Source organism: Camarhynchus parvulus, chromosome 3 (genome assembly GCF_901933205.1).
Source record: "Camarhynchus parvulus chromosome 3, STF_HiC, whole genome shotgun sequence".
NCBI classification, from domain to species: Eukaryota; Metazoa; Chordata; class Aves; order Passeriformes; family Thraupidae; genus Camarhynchus; species Camarhynchus parvulus.
Window position 1 is genome coordinate 62,185,328 of NC_044573.1, and position 14,453 is coordinate 62,199,780.

The 14,453-nt window shown below is 40.6% G+C and overlaps 1 protein-coding gene across 3 annotated transcripts in view; it reads right to left on the reverse strand.

Annotated features, from left to right (window-relative positions):
* Nucleotides 1-9,538: 9,538 nt before the first annotated feature.
* Nucleotides 9,539-14,453, reverse strand: part of PKIB (cAMP-dependent protein kinase inhibitor beta) — a 54,854-nt gene continuing 49,939 nt past the window's right edge. For all 3 annotated transcript variants that reach the window (XM_030945705.1, XM_030945703.1, XM_030945704.1), the window contains one exon: nt 9,539-10,370. In XM_030945705.1, the coding sequence (XP_030801565.1) occupies nt 10,285-10,370 (86 nt within the window). In that variant the 3' untranslated portion in view covers nt 9,539-10,284. The remainder of the gene's footprint in view (nt 10,371-14,453) is intronic.

A 14,453-nucleotide genomic window follows, 5' to 3' on the forward strand; every position in this document is an offset into this window, starting at 1 on the left:
TCCCTGTGTAATGAGTAATCCTTGCTTCCAAAGGCCATCTGGTGAGACTGCTCTAACCTTCAGTCTTTGTATACAGGACAGGCAACCTGCTTTTGGCTACTTTTCCCCCGGTTACATCCCTGCTTCATATGCTCTCAGACATTCAGAGAATGAGGCTGACAGCCTCATTCAGCCTTCATTCTGTACTCGAAAGAAAAAAAAAATTACTTCTTCAGGAAAAAAAAAGGGTGTGAGGGGTATGGGGCGGAAGGGAGCACCACCAGGCTGCTGAAGTAGAGAAGTCTGACCATGAGGTTCTGTCATATGTGGATTCCTCATAATCTATGTCAGGAACTGCTGAGCATCTAACCACAACAGCCAGTTACTAAAGGCTTAGTGTCTCACTGTAGAAAAGTAAAACTTCTCTGTCCCTCTCTGGATATAACGCAGGCAGGGCTCTCTTGCTACACCAATTCAATTAATCTCTGTCTTTTCACCATCTTTGTAGTACAATAGTCTACTAAGGGGATACTATGTTATAAGACCTTCAGATAATGCAGTGATGATTGCATTATTTAAACATTTTTGGCAATGAAGGTCCAGGAACTGCAGAACATCTTGTACCCACACGTGCAACGAAGGGCAGCAGTGATACCAGGGCCTAACTCCCCTGGTACAAAAGACGTAGGTACTCAGAAGCCTTTTAGAAATTGAATTCCATTGAAAGCCAACAGGATTCAGGGTCCTAGCTCACTTAGGCATTTCTTTAAACTCTTAGTATTATGAAACATATAGGGAGCTACTTTTGAATTAAGGAAACTGAAAATAATGTGCAGCTGAAATGTTTCCTCTATTTATGGACAGCATGCTAGGGCATTCTCAGCAAATTTTAAGCTTGTTTGAAGTCCTGTTGTAAATCTTTGTGCAGCTTTGATCTCTGTAATAAAGAAATGAACAGAGTTTAGTAGCTATTGTGTCAGACAGGATGAGTGTGATTCTTCAGGGCTGAGTGTGATTTTGTTTTTGGTGCTGCAGAAAAACCTAACGTCAACCAGGGCAGTAGAATGCTCTTAACTAAAATGATCATATATGTCCCCTAGCTGTCTAAGAGATTTGCTGATCCCGCTAATAAAAAGAAACCATCTCAGTGCTGTTGGTGAGCCATAGAAAATACCTAGGTTTATTTACTCTGTCAACAGACAGCTCATTAGAAATCCCAGGTTCAAAAAGAGATAAATGTCTCATGGAAAAGACACCCAATTATGCAGCTGCACAAGCAAGTGGTCACAGAATGGCCCCAGGTACAAAGCATCTGTATGAATCCGGTCTTGTGCTGTGTAAATGCCACAGGAAGGGCTTTGCTGGAGCTTTGGACCAGATGATAGGTGATGTGCAAGGTAAGGCGAGGTGCAGGCAGGAGCAGGAAAGACATGTTACCACAATATCCTAAGAGCACGTCATATCTTGGACAAAACTTAGGAACATGTTCAGCAGGTTTCCTGCCACTATAAAGCTCAAGCAAAATAATGCCAGGAAGGCTAACGTTAGACACAAGTCATGTTAAGGTCTAATTCTGGTGTTGGTTGCTAATTGGTGAAAACTAAATGGTCTGTGATCATGCATTTCATTCTTGTAGACTCTCTCTTCTGTTCAAATTGGTGTGACATGAGTTTAGGAGAGTCCTGGAAAGTAAACACCCACTAATACCTCATTATGAACTATTAGACATATATCTGGATTGGTTTAAGCTGGGAGGACAGCTGGTTGACAATGATTTAAAGTAAGCAAATGCTATGAAATATCTCCAGGGTGTTCTCTGCTTCTGAAAGGCATTTGGGAGGTTGTTATCTCTTGTTTAATATTACTGTGTCACTTACATTTAGATTACTCAAGTCAGACATTCTCCTCAAAGATTTAGCCTGCATTAAAGCCAGCCACTCTCCTGGCTCCCAGTTCAATTTATTGAAGATGTAGTACCTTTAATTTTGTGCCATTAGGCCTTTGTTATTTTAATATTTGTCTTTGCTTTCTTTTACATTTAAGAATAGAAAAACAATTTAAAAGCCTTTGAACTGTAACAGAAATGCCTGATACTGCGTGTCACTTACAATACCTGTCTAGTTACTGTAAAAAATCAATACAAGAAATCAGCTTTCCAGACTTACAATTTCAGCATGGGTATATGTAAGGAAGCAAGAAACAAATTTGTATAAATAAGCAACCTGACTATTTCAGGGGATAATAATAACTCAGGGAAATTTAGAAGGCATATGAATACTAGGAACACACTAAATAAAATAATTCTTATTAGAAGGAATGGAAAAATAGCACATAAGTTTAAAGAGGTTAGATGACTTGCATTTGACCTGTTGCAGCTGATTCTGAGAGATGTGTAGATTTGGTATTCAGGGCAGACTAGTGAGAATATTAATGGAGCAGAAAGACCCTCTGTATTAAGGTCCAAGGACTCTGTATTATAGCAAAGGAGGGAATGATTTTTGTCATCATCAATATAAATTTTACAGTGTTAAAGGTACAAGTTTAAGTTGTCATACATCATAAATATCATGTTCTCTTTCTGTAGTCCTAGAATACACTATGGAGGCTGTCAAATACATAAATAAGCATGACTGTTTGGAGTTCAGTATAATGAATCTCAAGCTAATCAATCCCAAGGTAAATCCTTTCAGCAAAACAAGAAACAACTGTGCAATTTGCAGGGCTGAATTTCAGAAATTTTTAGAATGGCTTAATGTACCTTCATTAGGTTTGTCCATCCGAAGCATTCGATTTTCTACAATATACTGAAATCACTCTCAGTACCAGCTGAGATTTAGGCAAGAAGTAAAATCAGGTTTATTTCACTGAGTTTCAAGAATTCAAGAATTTAAGAGAACAACTACTGAATTTGTAAAACAGTTGCAAAGTTAAAACTCAGCTCATTAACTACCTGCGTTTGGATATTCCTAAGGTCCTCCTCTCTTCCACTGAGCTAGGGACTGACAGGACACAGTCACAGGCTTTTGGAGCCAGATATGATCTCCCAGATGCAGCTGGAGCCACACTCCTCTGGGTTTGTGTCCTCTAAATTGGAATCTCTCACTTAGAGCAAGCTGTTTCCTCAGAAGTTTTAAAGAGCACTGGTAGTGAATCTGGAGAAATATATGAATTCCAGTCTTGATAAATAATTTAATTAGGTTATCAATTTATGGGCCTGTCACGGATGAATAAATGCCTGACACAGATCAGGCATTTGAAATGAAACCTCATGCTGGGTGACCTAGCTGGAATTACATACCTAACTTGATTCATTCAAGAGTGCAACCATATCCCTGCTTTACATTTGGGTTTGTGACCAAGCCCTGACTCATTGCTGAGTTTTCATGAGTCTAAGTACATAAATTTCCTGAAACACAAAATTTTAGAGCAACTTGAGCATTGCAGGGTTATGACAGCTCATAACTAGCTTTAAATAAGAATTACAACCAAGACAAGTTTGGGGAAAATTTTGGTCATACTGGATGTCTGGAGACAATCCCAGAGAAATGGTGGTCTCTTCAGTCTGGTACACAAAACTCCAGTCACTGAAGGAAAATTAGACCTACAGAAATTTATATTGAAAATGAAGTGCATATTTGCTGTGGGGAGACTTAAGCCTTTGGCCAGCTTTCAAACTGCCTTACAAGACTTTTCAACCCTGCAAATTGTAAACTATGCTAACAACCACAGCTATTGGACATGATGCAGGAAGTAATTCAGAGAAGTTCTATATCCTGGATTACGCAAGAACTCACATGAGTTGGTCACAATAGACAAGTCTATACCAGGAAACTTAAAAACACATCCCACTTGCAAAGTGTGGGTTCGTACTTTGCCAAATCCAGAGGCTGTTATGGGAAAAAGTACAGATATACACAGAAAGGAAAGCAGGCATGTAGTCCCTGCCTGGATAATCATGGGACTCACTTTGTGGACTGTACTGCACTAAGTGCCAGTAGGGAGGTATAGATACTGCCACTATTCCTTTAATTCCCTACATTCATGTGTACATTTTATGCCACTAATTCCCTACACTCAGTGTGGCAACAGTAACCATAAACCAGACCCTCTATGGTCAAAATCATTAACTAATTTTGTAATATTTAAACAAGGCTTTTAATAGCATCTTCCTCCAGACCTTTGAAACTTTCTTGAGTGACTGATCAGCCTTGCACCCAGAGCTCAAAACATCCAGAGTCCAGAGCCAGTGGAGTGTGCAGGACCAGGCTGACTTCCTCGCACCATGACTGGCTCAGATGTTCTGATAAAAGAAGGGCTATGGAGAGGAAACAAGGTGCAACTGTCATGCCTTTAACTCCACCTCATTGCCCTTTGTCTTCCCTCCCTTAAATATACTCCTAACATTCCAGCATTTCAGTTCATCCTTTGTAAATCTAACTAGAAGTTTCTAGTCACAACAGTCAATGCTTAAAAAAAAAAGGATGGAAAGTTCAAAGGCTATGCCTGGAAGAAACTTATTTCAGCACTTTTTTTAGATTGCAACAGCACCTCTACTTGCATAATGACATGTTATTTGTTTTCCACAGAAGCTTTCCCTCTCTCTGTGTTAGAGACAAGGGCCATTCTGGGCCTGGCTCTAGGGTGTCTCATGAGTCTGCCTGATAAAGTAAAATTTATCCAGTGCTTTGTGAGAGGAACAGAAATGAGTTGTCTTTCTACTGTCTTATTTTAGTGAATACGGAGGTAATTAAAGAGATTTGCTTCTTGTACTGAGTGTTTTAAGTACTAACGCTGGATGTTGGGCTTGAGGTGTGAGTGAAGCAAGGGCTGAGCACTGAAGACAGGAAAGGAGTAGATGTATAAGCTTTGAATGGAATAAGAGGACAAATCAAGAGGGAAGGAAGGAACGAGGTAGAATTGGATTGTTGAGTTCCAGTCCCCTTGCTTGGGAAGCCGCGGGAATTGCCGTGCCCAGGGCCCGTGTGGGGACGAGCAGCTGCTGGAGCGAAGGCCGCGCCAGGGCAAGGGCACCCTCTGCCGCCAGCGCCCGGAGGAGTCTCGTCCTCCTCCCGCGGCGTTGCCACAGCCCCTGCTCTTCCTCACGGCAGCGATCCGGAGAATCAGGTCCGGAAGGAGACCCGAACTCCGCCGTGCCCGGGGAGACGGGAGCCGGACAGGGGCGAGGCTGTGAGGAAGGCGAGGGCCCGGCTGTGCGGCTTACGCGGGCTCGGGCGCCATCTTGTGGTGCCGCCTGACGGCTGCAGAGCCCATCCCTCCGTACACCCTTAGGAAACTGGGTGCGTTATTGGAAAATTGCTTTTGGAATACTGCCGGGCATTAGCAGCAGTTCACATGCTCCTTTTTTTTAGGTTTGCATTGCTGATATATCATTGACAAACATGCCCGAGGAGTCTGGAAATAAAAGCACAGAAAGCCCTACACAGTAGGGTCAAGCCAGTCTCTCACAGATTAGCTTTCCCATACATTGTGTGATAAACTCTGGATTTAGAGCATCAATCCTTGCACAGCAGAGCTCCAGGAATGAAGCACTGGTAGGGATTGTCCAAATCCTCACATCAGGGCCTTTACATTGCAAGCAATTATTATAAATATATTTAATACAGAAAAGCCACAGGTAGCCCCTGCCCCCCTAAAAAAACCCCAAAGAAATAAACACATACACACACAGACACACACACCACACAAACAACAACCATAAAACCCCACAACACTATTTATCAAATGTAAGTCTTGCACTAAAATCCAGAGATCTGGCATCAGGACGTGGCACATGCCAAGGTGAAGAGATGGCCTTCAGGCTTCCTGTTGCTTACATCCATTGGGATGGTCCCCACTGGGCTGAAGAGGGAAATAAACCAAGACACTAAAGGAAGGGCTCTCAGTAATCATTCCTACTTTCTAGCGAAATTAGAACAGCTTCAGGTTGAGAAGATGAAACATAATTATCCCTAAAAATAGTGAAAACAGTCATCTGTGGTGGGATTTGCACCCAAGCCCAAATCGCAGAGTGAGCACCTAAAGCAAAGTAGGCTGCAAGCCAGACTCGGGCACCTGTTTTACAGTAAGAGATTATGGGTTGAAACACAAAATGCCTCCTGCTTGCAATTGCACGGATGGATTTCTGTATACAGACACACCAAGGATCTGGACCCACAGCAAAACTCCTGAAGTGAATGCGTTGGATGAGGTAGAGACATTCTGCTTCTCACCAGCCCAGTTTGCAGCTGAGTTTGAGGTCTCTTAAACGTGTCTCCCCCCACTGCCTTGCACAGCCTCCTGGCAGGCTGAGGATCCCACTAGATGGCAGGACAGTTTAAGCCTTTGCTATTTCTACTTCAGAGCAAGTGCCCTGGGATCCCGGTGGGCTCAGCCCCACTGGTCTGTGCTGTCTGGACCCGGGGAAACCCACACTCACCACTCTCTGGGGCTTATGCTCACTGAACACACACGGAGAAATCCATGGAGAAGTCTTTGTTCAATTCTCTTTCATGGACTTTATCACATACAGAGCACTAGCAGACAGAAGAGAGGAATATGAACTAATATTAATTTGATAAATCTTAAAGTGTTTGTCTTTATGTGCATGATACGCAAAGGCTATTTAGCCTACTAATGGTGGCAGGTAAAATGATAGTAGTGGTAAAGTGTAGTTTAAGCCTCTTATAGCCGCTGCTCTCTTGTAATTTTTAAGTAACCAAGTGCAGTTATAATTTCTTGATGATATCTGGAAAACATCAAGGCATTTTTTCTGTATATTCAAAATACCTAAATTGTTTTATGTATGCACAATAAAATTACAAAGGTACTTCTTGCCTTCTTTTTTTTAGCATGCTGAGTGGGTAAGAATGGATAATTGCTCAATTATGTTCTAAAATATGGACACCATAAAGTTACCTTTTTTGTTTGGTACTAAAATGAAATTCTTTGCTTTATGAAAGCCCAGGATAGTGCTGTAAGATGATGAAAAAGATGCTATTACCTGTACCAAACTTGCTGGAATGGAAATTGGGATGAATGCATTATAATACCAGATTAGCCTTAATAGAAGTTTGCTGCTGTCATTTATCAAGGTAATTAGGTATGTACCTAATTTTAGGCACCTAAGTAGTTCTATTGACTGCTGCAAAACCCGTCTGCATTTAAAGTTAAGCATGTTTTAAAATACCCACTTGATTCAGGGCCATGACATTGTGGCCATGTGAACCAAGAGAATGCATTGTTCTCAATTACCCATTAGTTGAACTAAGGGAGGTTGGTACAGCCTGCATAATGGTTGAAACTCGACAAACTGGCTCAGTGACAAACATATTCAGAAGCACTTTTGCTCTTTACAGACTCAGCCAAAGTTTAGTAGGACTATTATCTGTCTTCAGCACACTAACAAGAAAATGAACCAAAGCTTCCCCAACTTCAGCTGTGCTTAAGACAGTAACTCTGCCCAAGCCCCAGAGTACTGGACAGCATGGCACAAAGCCCCTCAGACAGCCTAAAGGGGTGAGCTCCCTTCTGCCTGAGTCAAGAATCATGCACAACTAATAAACTCTGCTCCAAAGACCAAAGTTCATATGGTACAATGTGTCCCACATCAGTCAGTTTGTGAGTCAGTTTATACTGGTCAGAAATATGCATTTGGCTCATAACTAGAGAAATTTGGTAAAATCCAGGCATTATTTAATATTCTTACTGCTACAACTAACTAGAAAAATAGTTCTCTCATGCAGTCTAGACCAATACTTGTTTAGACACAAACCGTACATGCACATGGCAAAGAAGCATTTCTGTATTTGTAACTTGGTTAATTTGCAGTTAGATAATACACATATAACTTATTACAGATATTTTAAAAATGTTCATCCTGCTTTTAATTAAATTCTATTTTAAATTTTAGTTTTTACTACTGCATTTTTTCAAATTTGCTGTTAAAATTCTTTTTTATACACAACATATTTTCAAAGTCAGGTTCATTTAGCTCAAGTACAAAGTAAACACCTGAGTGCTTACAATAAATTCCCCAGGGTGCCGAGCATTCTTGACTAGTTATACATTTGTAGCGGGATAGAATATAAGAAAATAAAGATAGTGTAGAAAGTAATCTTACCCCCAAGGAGTTACAGCTGGGCCAATTATCAACGATTAGGAACAGGCCTGAATTTAACAGGCCACAGCTGTAACCAATGAGAAGAAGAGTGCTATAAAAGAGTGGGGTGGCTGGTTGAGAAGAGTACTGGAGTCAGTTGGCTACTTTGTGAAGAAGGAGGAGCTCGTGCTTTGAGGAGATGCCCATGAGAAATACCAAGAAGATATGAAACTTTTGCAATAAGGAGACAACAGTATTACAACCCCTGCAATAAGATGACAACATATGTTTGTGAGCAATTAATGCCTTTTATGTATATAGTTATAGATTGGGTTTTTTTAACATAGAATTTAGCACATGAATAATTTGCTAAATTCAGCTGGTTCATAATTGGTGGTTTAATAGCAAAAAAAATTCAAACTAGCTTAGATTAACAAAGTACCTAAAGTACTATTCCTGTAACCCAAATTTCAATGTCTGTATTGTATCAGAGAAGAAACTAAATATATCTACCAGTGCTGCAACTGTGAAAAAAGTGTAGAATTTGATATAGGCAATGACCCAAAGAGCAAAGTATATAGGAGTTATGTTTTAGTAATACTCAAATACTTGATTTGATGGGATCACCGCAGCTTCTTCTAATTTACTGTTTTTATGTACTATGATTCTATAAAGGAGGCTGGTATAGGAGGATGGGACTACAACCCAGAACAAGAGTGTTTACCACAACTACATTTACCTCCTAGTCCCTTTCCACTGTGGTTTTCAGCTCTGGTCCTCTAGTGTCAGCTAGCTCACTCTCTCAGACTTTCTTAAGCCACCTGTTTTGATGCAGTGGAATAGGTTGTTTTACCTTTCAAAATCAGAAAAAAAAATTGGGATGTTGCACTTGTTAAATGAAAACAGCTTTAAGAGGAGGGAACTAATTGTCAGTTCAGTTGAATTAAACTGGATCCTTTATTGAATGGTCCCCAAAAACCAGGCTATGAGTAAATGCACAGTAGGAATGAAAGTTGTGCCTTACAAGCTCGCTTGAGCTCTTGCAAGCTCTCTGCCAGGTTTTTAGATTACACAAATATTTCATAGATGGAATACCAGTCACATGTGGGATGTACCCATCAGAGATGCTTCTGCTGTTTTTATGATGTACATAAGTAGCTGCTGCCCAAGGAATTGTGAAGGTTCATGTCTCTACCTGAATCTTAAGTCTCCTACAACAAGGGAATGAATGCCAAGTATTCTCAGGAACATGATTGCCAAAACAAAACAAGTCCTTTCAGCAGAGAAAAAACTTTGCTTAAAGTCTTTGTAAAAATCACAATGATTGAAACATCTTCACTGTCAGCAGATAACAAAGCAAAACACAGATGAAATAAAAGAAATATGCATTATTGGGTTACAGGAGAAACATTAAGAAATCAACCGAAGACAGAAAAGATTATAGATATTTAATTTCCACAGTGAGATTAAACAATTTTCATCATATACAAACATACCTATTTTACTTTAGGTACACATGAAAGCTACAATATTCAGCATGAGAATGAATGGCCAAAGTGGCAAGACTGCTAAGAGTGGGAGAACTGAGATGATCTGCCATAATCAAACAGAGGTAAGGAGAGTCTGAAAACAAACGCTGATGTTTATTTAGTTTGTTAAACCTTTTGGCGACAGGAGTAGGAGAAAATTTTATTTGATGTAATTATTTTTTTTCTCACACCCATCTATATATGTCTAATGAGAACAAAAATCTCAGGAGACAAATTACAGATAATGTCTGTAATCTAATATATACTTAATATCATGTTGTGGGGAGTGAACACACCTCTGTGCCAGAGAGAAAGAAGCTGGTTTGGGAAATTAAGAAACATGGTTTTTATTTTGAAACAATGATTAGTTCCTGGTAGATATATTAATTGGAACTGTCAAAGAAGATTAGTTAGGATGAATACTATAACCAAAACTAGAGAGAAAACTGAAAACAAGAGATACGTTCTTTAGTCTTCTTCCTGTTTGGATATGTAGAACATTGCTTTAGAAGGATGAGAGTGGAAAGAACTGTGTGCCATCCACATAATCATCTAGGTACAAGTGTGTTGCAAAGTCATGTCTGTGCTGCTAAAGTTGCTACCACACTTCAGAAGGGGTGACACAGGGAAACTGGGGAGTTTGTTGGTGGGATTCATTAACCCAGGAGTCCTTAGGTGTTAGGAATCATTGCGTTTTCCTTCCGCCTCTTGACTTTCCAGCAAGGCTTTGGATGATGACACTTCTCCACCCTCTGCTCCTGCATCTAAACAGAGACAAAATTAAACATTTATACCACACACATTCTCACAGCTTTTTTAATGCTTTTTTATTTGGGTTCACTGATCATCTCTGTTTGGACTGGCTCTTTACTACCACAGTCATGGGTGCTTTAGAAAGAGAGATTATCTCAAGAGATAAAAAACTTTGAGAGGCATCTGTTGGTGTTGATTTGCCCACTTCCTGCACCGGCTGATCTGCATTTGGCTGTAAAAAATAAATTGGAAATGACTTTGTATTACTGTTATTTTTTTAGGGATCATTTCCAAAACCAAATTAAAATGTCGCATTCCTTTGAGCACTGTGTGGTTTCAGGTAGATAACATTTCAGTTTATGGGCATGCCACTGTTCTATCTGACTTTCTTTGACAAGAAATACCTATGTGAATTTACCCTGTCTTCACAAGCTAGGGGGATTTTTTGTTACTCTGAGTTGGAAGTTCACTTTTCCATAGATTAGAGTAGAATGCTTACATGACTAGTAAAAATAAAAGCTCCCCAGTGTCTCTGGTCATTATATGTACTGATCCATGCTGTTTCTTTTGATCAAGTTTACTCACTGAGAAGCAGTGCCTTGGTTTCCTTGAAAACCATAATAATAGTTTTCACATTACCCTCAAGCCCCACATGGTAGCACCAGTGGCAATAGCATATCCAAACCTATGGCAGTCCATAGCTTTTGGGGACAAGGAGAGAGAGGCCTGCTCATCACATCTGTCTGTACAGTCCTCCACTTCATACTCTATCTCCCCCGCAGTTGTAATCTAAAGAGTGCATTTTTGTCACTTGCTATAAAATATCAAAAACACCCAAAAAAGTTATATATCTTGGTCTCTACACATCACTTCAAATATATAATACTGTACACAATTCATCAGCTAAAGCCCTTGGCAGAAACTGCTTGATGTTTTAAGTCTGCTCAGAGATTCAGAGGCTTTGGAGTTCTATAGCAATAAGGAACCGAGTTACTTGACACCTTCCAGCCTTATGTAGCACACCAGTATTGTGGAAAGGGAGACAGAGCAATATCCTCTACTGGCTGTTTCTGTGCAGGCTGGACATCTAATATCAGTGGAGTCTTTCAGACAGGGGTAGAGGAAAACAGTTTGTTAGAGGAAATCTAATCTCATACTCAGTGACACTTAGGTGTGCAATAGGTGCTAGTTAAGCTGCTGTTATTGGCAAAATGGTGCCCTAACAAAGGTTACCAAATGTGGCTTCTTGCTCTCAAACTTCTTGCAGCCTCCTCTTCAACCTTTGGATCACCAGTGACTCTAATCAACTATTCAACGTGGTTCCAGACCACCTGTGGAAAGTCTCAGCACTCCAAAACTTACCACCAGAGGAGGATCAGATATGATACAGATGGTCTGCATTTCAGAGTTAGGCTCCAAGATAAATAGCTGATGCCAGAATATCCTCTGTTCATCCCACAAGAACATCCCCACAAGCCAACTCTGTGTGGCTTGCAGAGTACATGGATATATATATCATATAGTCCTTGTGTATTAAAAAAAAAAAATAGAGCAAAGTCTCTTTTCTCTTCTAAACCAGCAAGTATTAGCACATCCTGTTCCTGACTTTTCACTATGACAGTAGCTGACAGCATTTTAGAAAGGGGAAATGTGTGATCCAATGAACATTAGTTAAATTTGAAAAAAAGATGGGAGAGTCCTCCTCACCATTTCCCATAATCTTCACTGAATCTGAATTTGAGAGTAGCAACAAAATAGGGCATACTTTACATAGACACATGTTCCATCTTCTCCACTTCTCTCATTTATCTAATTTCTTTGTTCTGAGCTGCAAATGACTTTCCTTTTTAAACTACTTATTGTTGAAGTCAGAAATAGGCAAAAGAAATACCTGCTAGAGTCCCAAATGTTTCACAAACAGTTTCCCTGCCACTGCAGTTGAACATCAAAACTGTCTCTCCATTTTGATGAATTCTCTTTTGTTTGCTTGCTGTCTCATCAAAACTATAACTTACAACACAATGAAGCTGGAATTTCCATCTGATACTTGCGGAATTTCCATCCCCAGAAAGCACCCACGCTGTCAGAGTGGACCTAACTGCATTCTCTGCTCACTTCTTATTTTCACTACTGTGAACTGTTGATAACAGAATGTGTTGCCTTCCAATGTGCTCTGGCACAGCTATATGTCAATGACAAAAGCCAAGGAAAATTCCACATTCTTAATTGTTCTTCAAATCCTGGCAGAGCTGGTCCTGTATTTCTAAGAAAGCATCAGTATGTTTTGCTAAAACTAACATAGCTGTGTTTCATTTCTTCTTCTTAATGAATTGGATGGAGACCAGGGGAGGGAGGACTATTGTGTCATCCGGAGGGTTAGATATTTATCTTATGCCATGCTGTAAGTTTTCTTAAAAAAAGACTTGCACTCTTTTCCGTTTGCTTTGTAGGGACATAATTTTCTTGTTCATAGAGAAAAATGTCTCCTCAACACAAAATAATACAGTCTTCCAGAATCCATTCAGATTCTTATTTTCCTCATTTCTTCTGATTCAAGTCAGGATATGGTCATTCCACCCTTCTCACTCCTCCAGGAAGTGTTCTTTCTACCTGGTCAGCAGTCCTTTGATACGCCCATGTGGGGTTTAGATTACAGAACCCCAAAACACATGACTAAATTAAATCACCAAAATAACAATTTGAGATCAAATAAATCCTTCTCCCTGGTCTTCACTGTGCTTTAAAAGGCTGTTCACCTAGCGTCCTGTAATTTCTCTGGGCAATGTAAAAGGAGGATATGCAACCCTGGAGACTAGGAATCCCTCTAATGATCTACTCTCGGGGTCGGCTGCTTGTTCTCTGCCCCCGAGGTGAGTTGGGTGGTCCAGGGAGCGACCCCAGGCTCTGAAGAATGAGACTGGACTCTTTGCTGTTCGGTCTTCAGGTTGTTTATTAAGTCTTATCTACAAAATTTTCTTCCTGGCAGACAGAGGTCTGACCAGCAAGGCAGCCACGACGCTCTCTGACCGCCCCCAAGGCTGCTCCGTCTCTTATACCACAAATTACGTATATCATATTTACCTTTACCTTCCAATACCTATCACCCATGTTGGACAGTGCACCCCTTCCCCAAACCAATCCCTGAGTGCCAACACCACAGCAGAAGATGGAGAACAAGAAGAAGAAGGAAGAAGGATGAGACACGCCCTGTTCCCTCCATCTTGTCCCCATTACCTTTATACAAAATTTTTTAAAACTTATATTTTCACCCTGTGTACACCTTATAAAAACACCCTTTAAACCTGTGACACCTTCCAGCCCTCATACCAAACTGGCAATTCATTTGCAGGATCGAAATCCAGCCACCAAGTGTTCCGGGCATCATGCCAAGATCTCCGAGCCCCCTGACGGGGTTTCGGCTCTCGACGTGGTCTCGGGGGACTCCTCACATCCGGAGTGATGTGCAGAGTTCCCACAATCTACTTCAGTTCAGACTCATGGACTGTTCACACCTTAGCACAGGCTTGCCTTCCCCTTTGCTGCACTCACACCATCGCTGCACTCACACCATCACTGCTCCTTGATGTGGGACCATCTGTTGTGGTGGCACCACAACAGCAACAGTGATGGGCATGAGAAGAAAAGGTTTTCTGAAAAAAATTCTGATTCAGATTAAAAAAAGTAGCGACAGACCATGCTCAGGGCCAGTCCATATTTTTTGTTTCTTAGGCATTAGAAAACAGATTTTTCTGAATCTGAAAATTCATCTGAAGTCACTCTGAAAGCAAAAAGAACTCAAAAGCTGACGTTGATTAGATCTGTGCTATATCAACAGAGCACCTTATCAAATTAAAGGACATGGCAAAACAGGGCACTGGTCTCAGCAAAGTTGAAAGCCTACTAAGCAGGAGTAAAATACTATAAACAATACTCTTAATGTATATACCTGTATATTCTGAGAGATGTCATTGTGCCAACAGCACAGCTCTTCTGTCTTATGCAAAGTTACCTCAGTGCAGTAGTACACTGGAATTTATAGCTGGAGTGATGTGTTTTCCAAGTTGCCCAGACATACAACTGTGTTTTCTCACCCT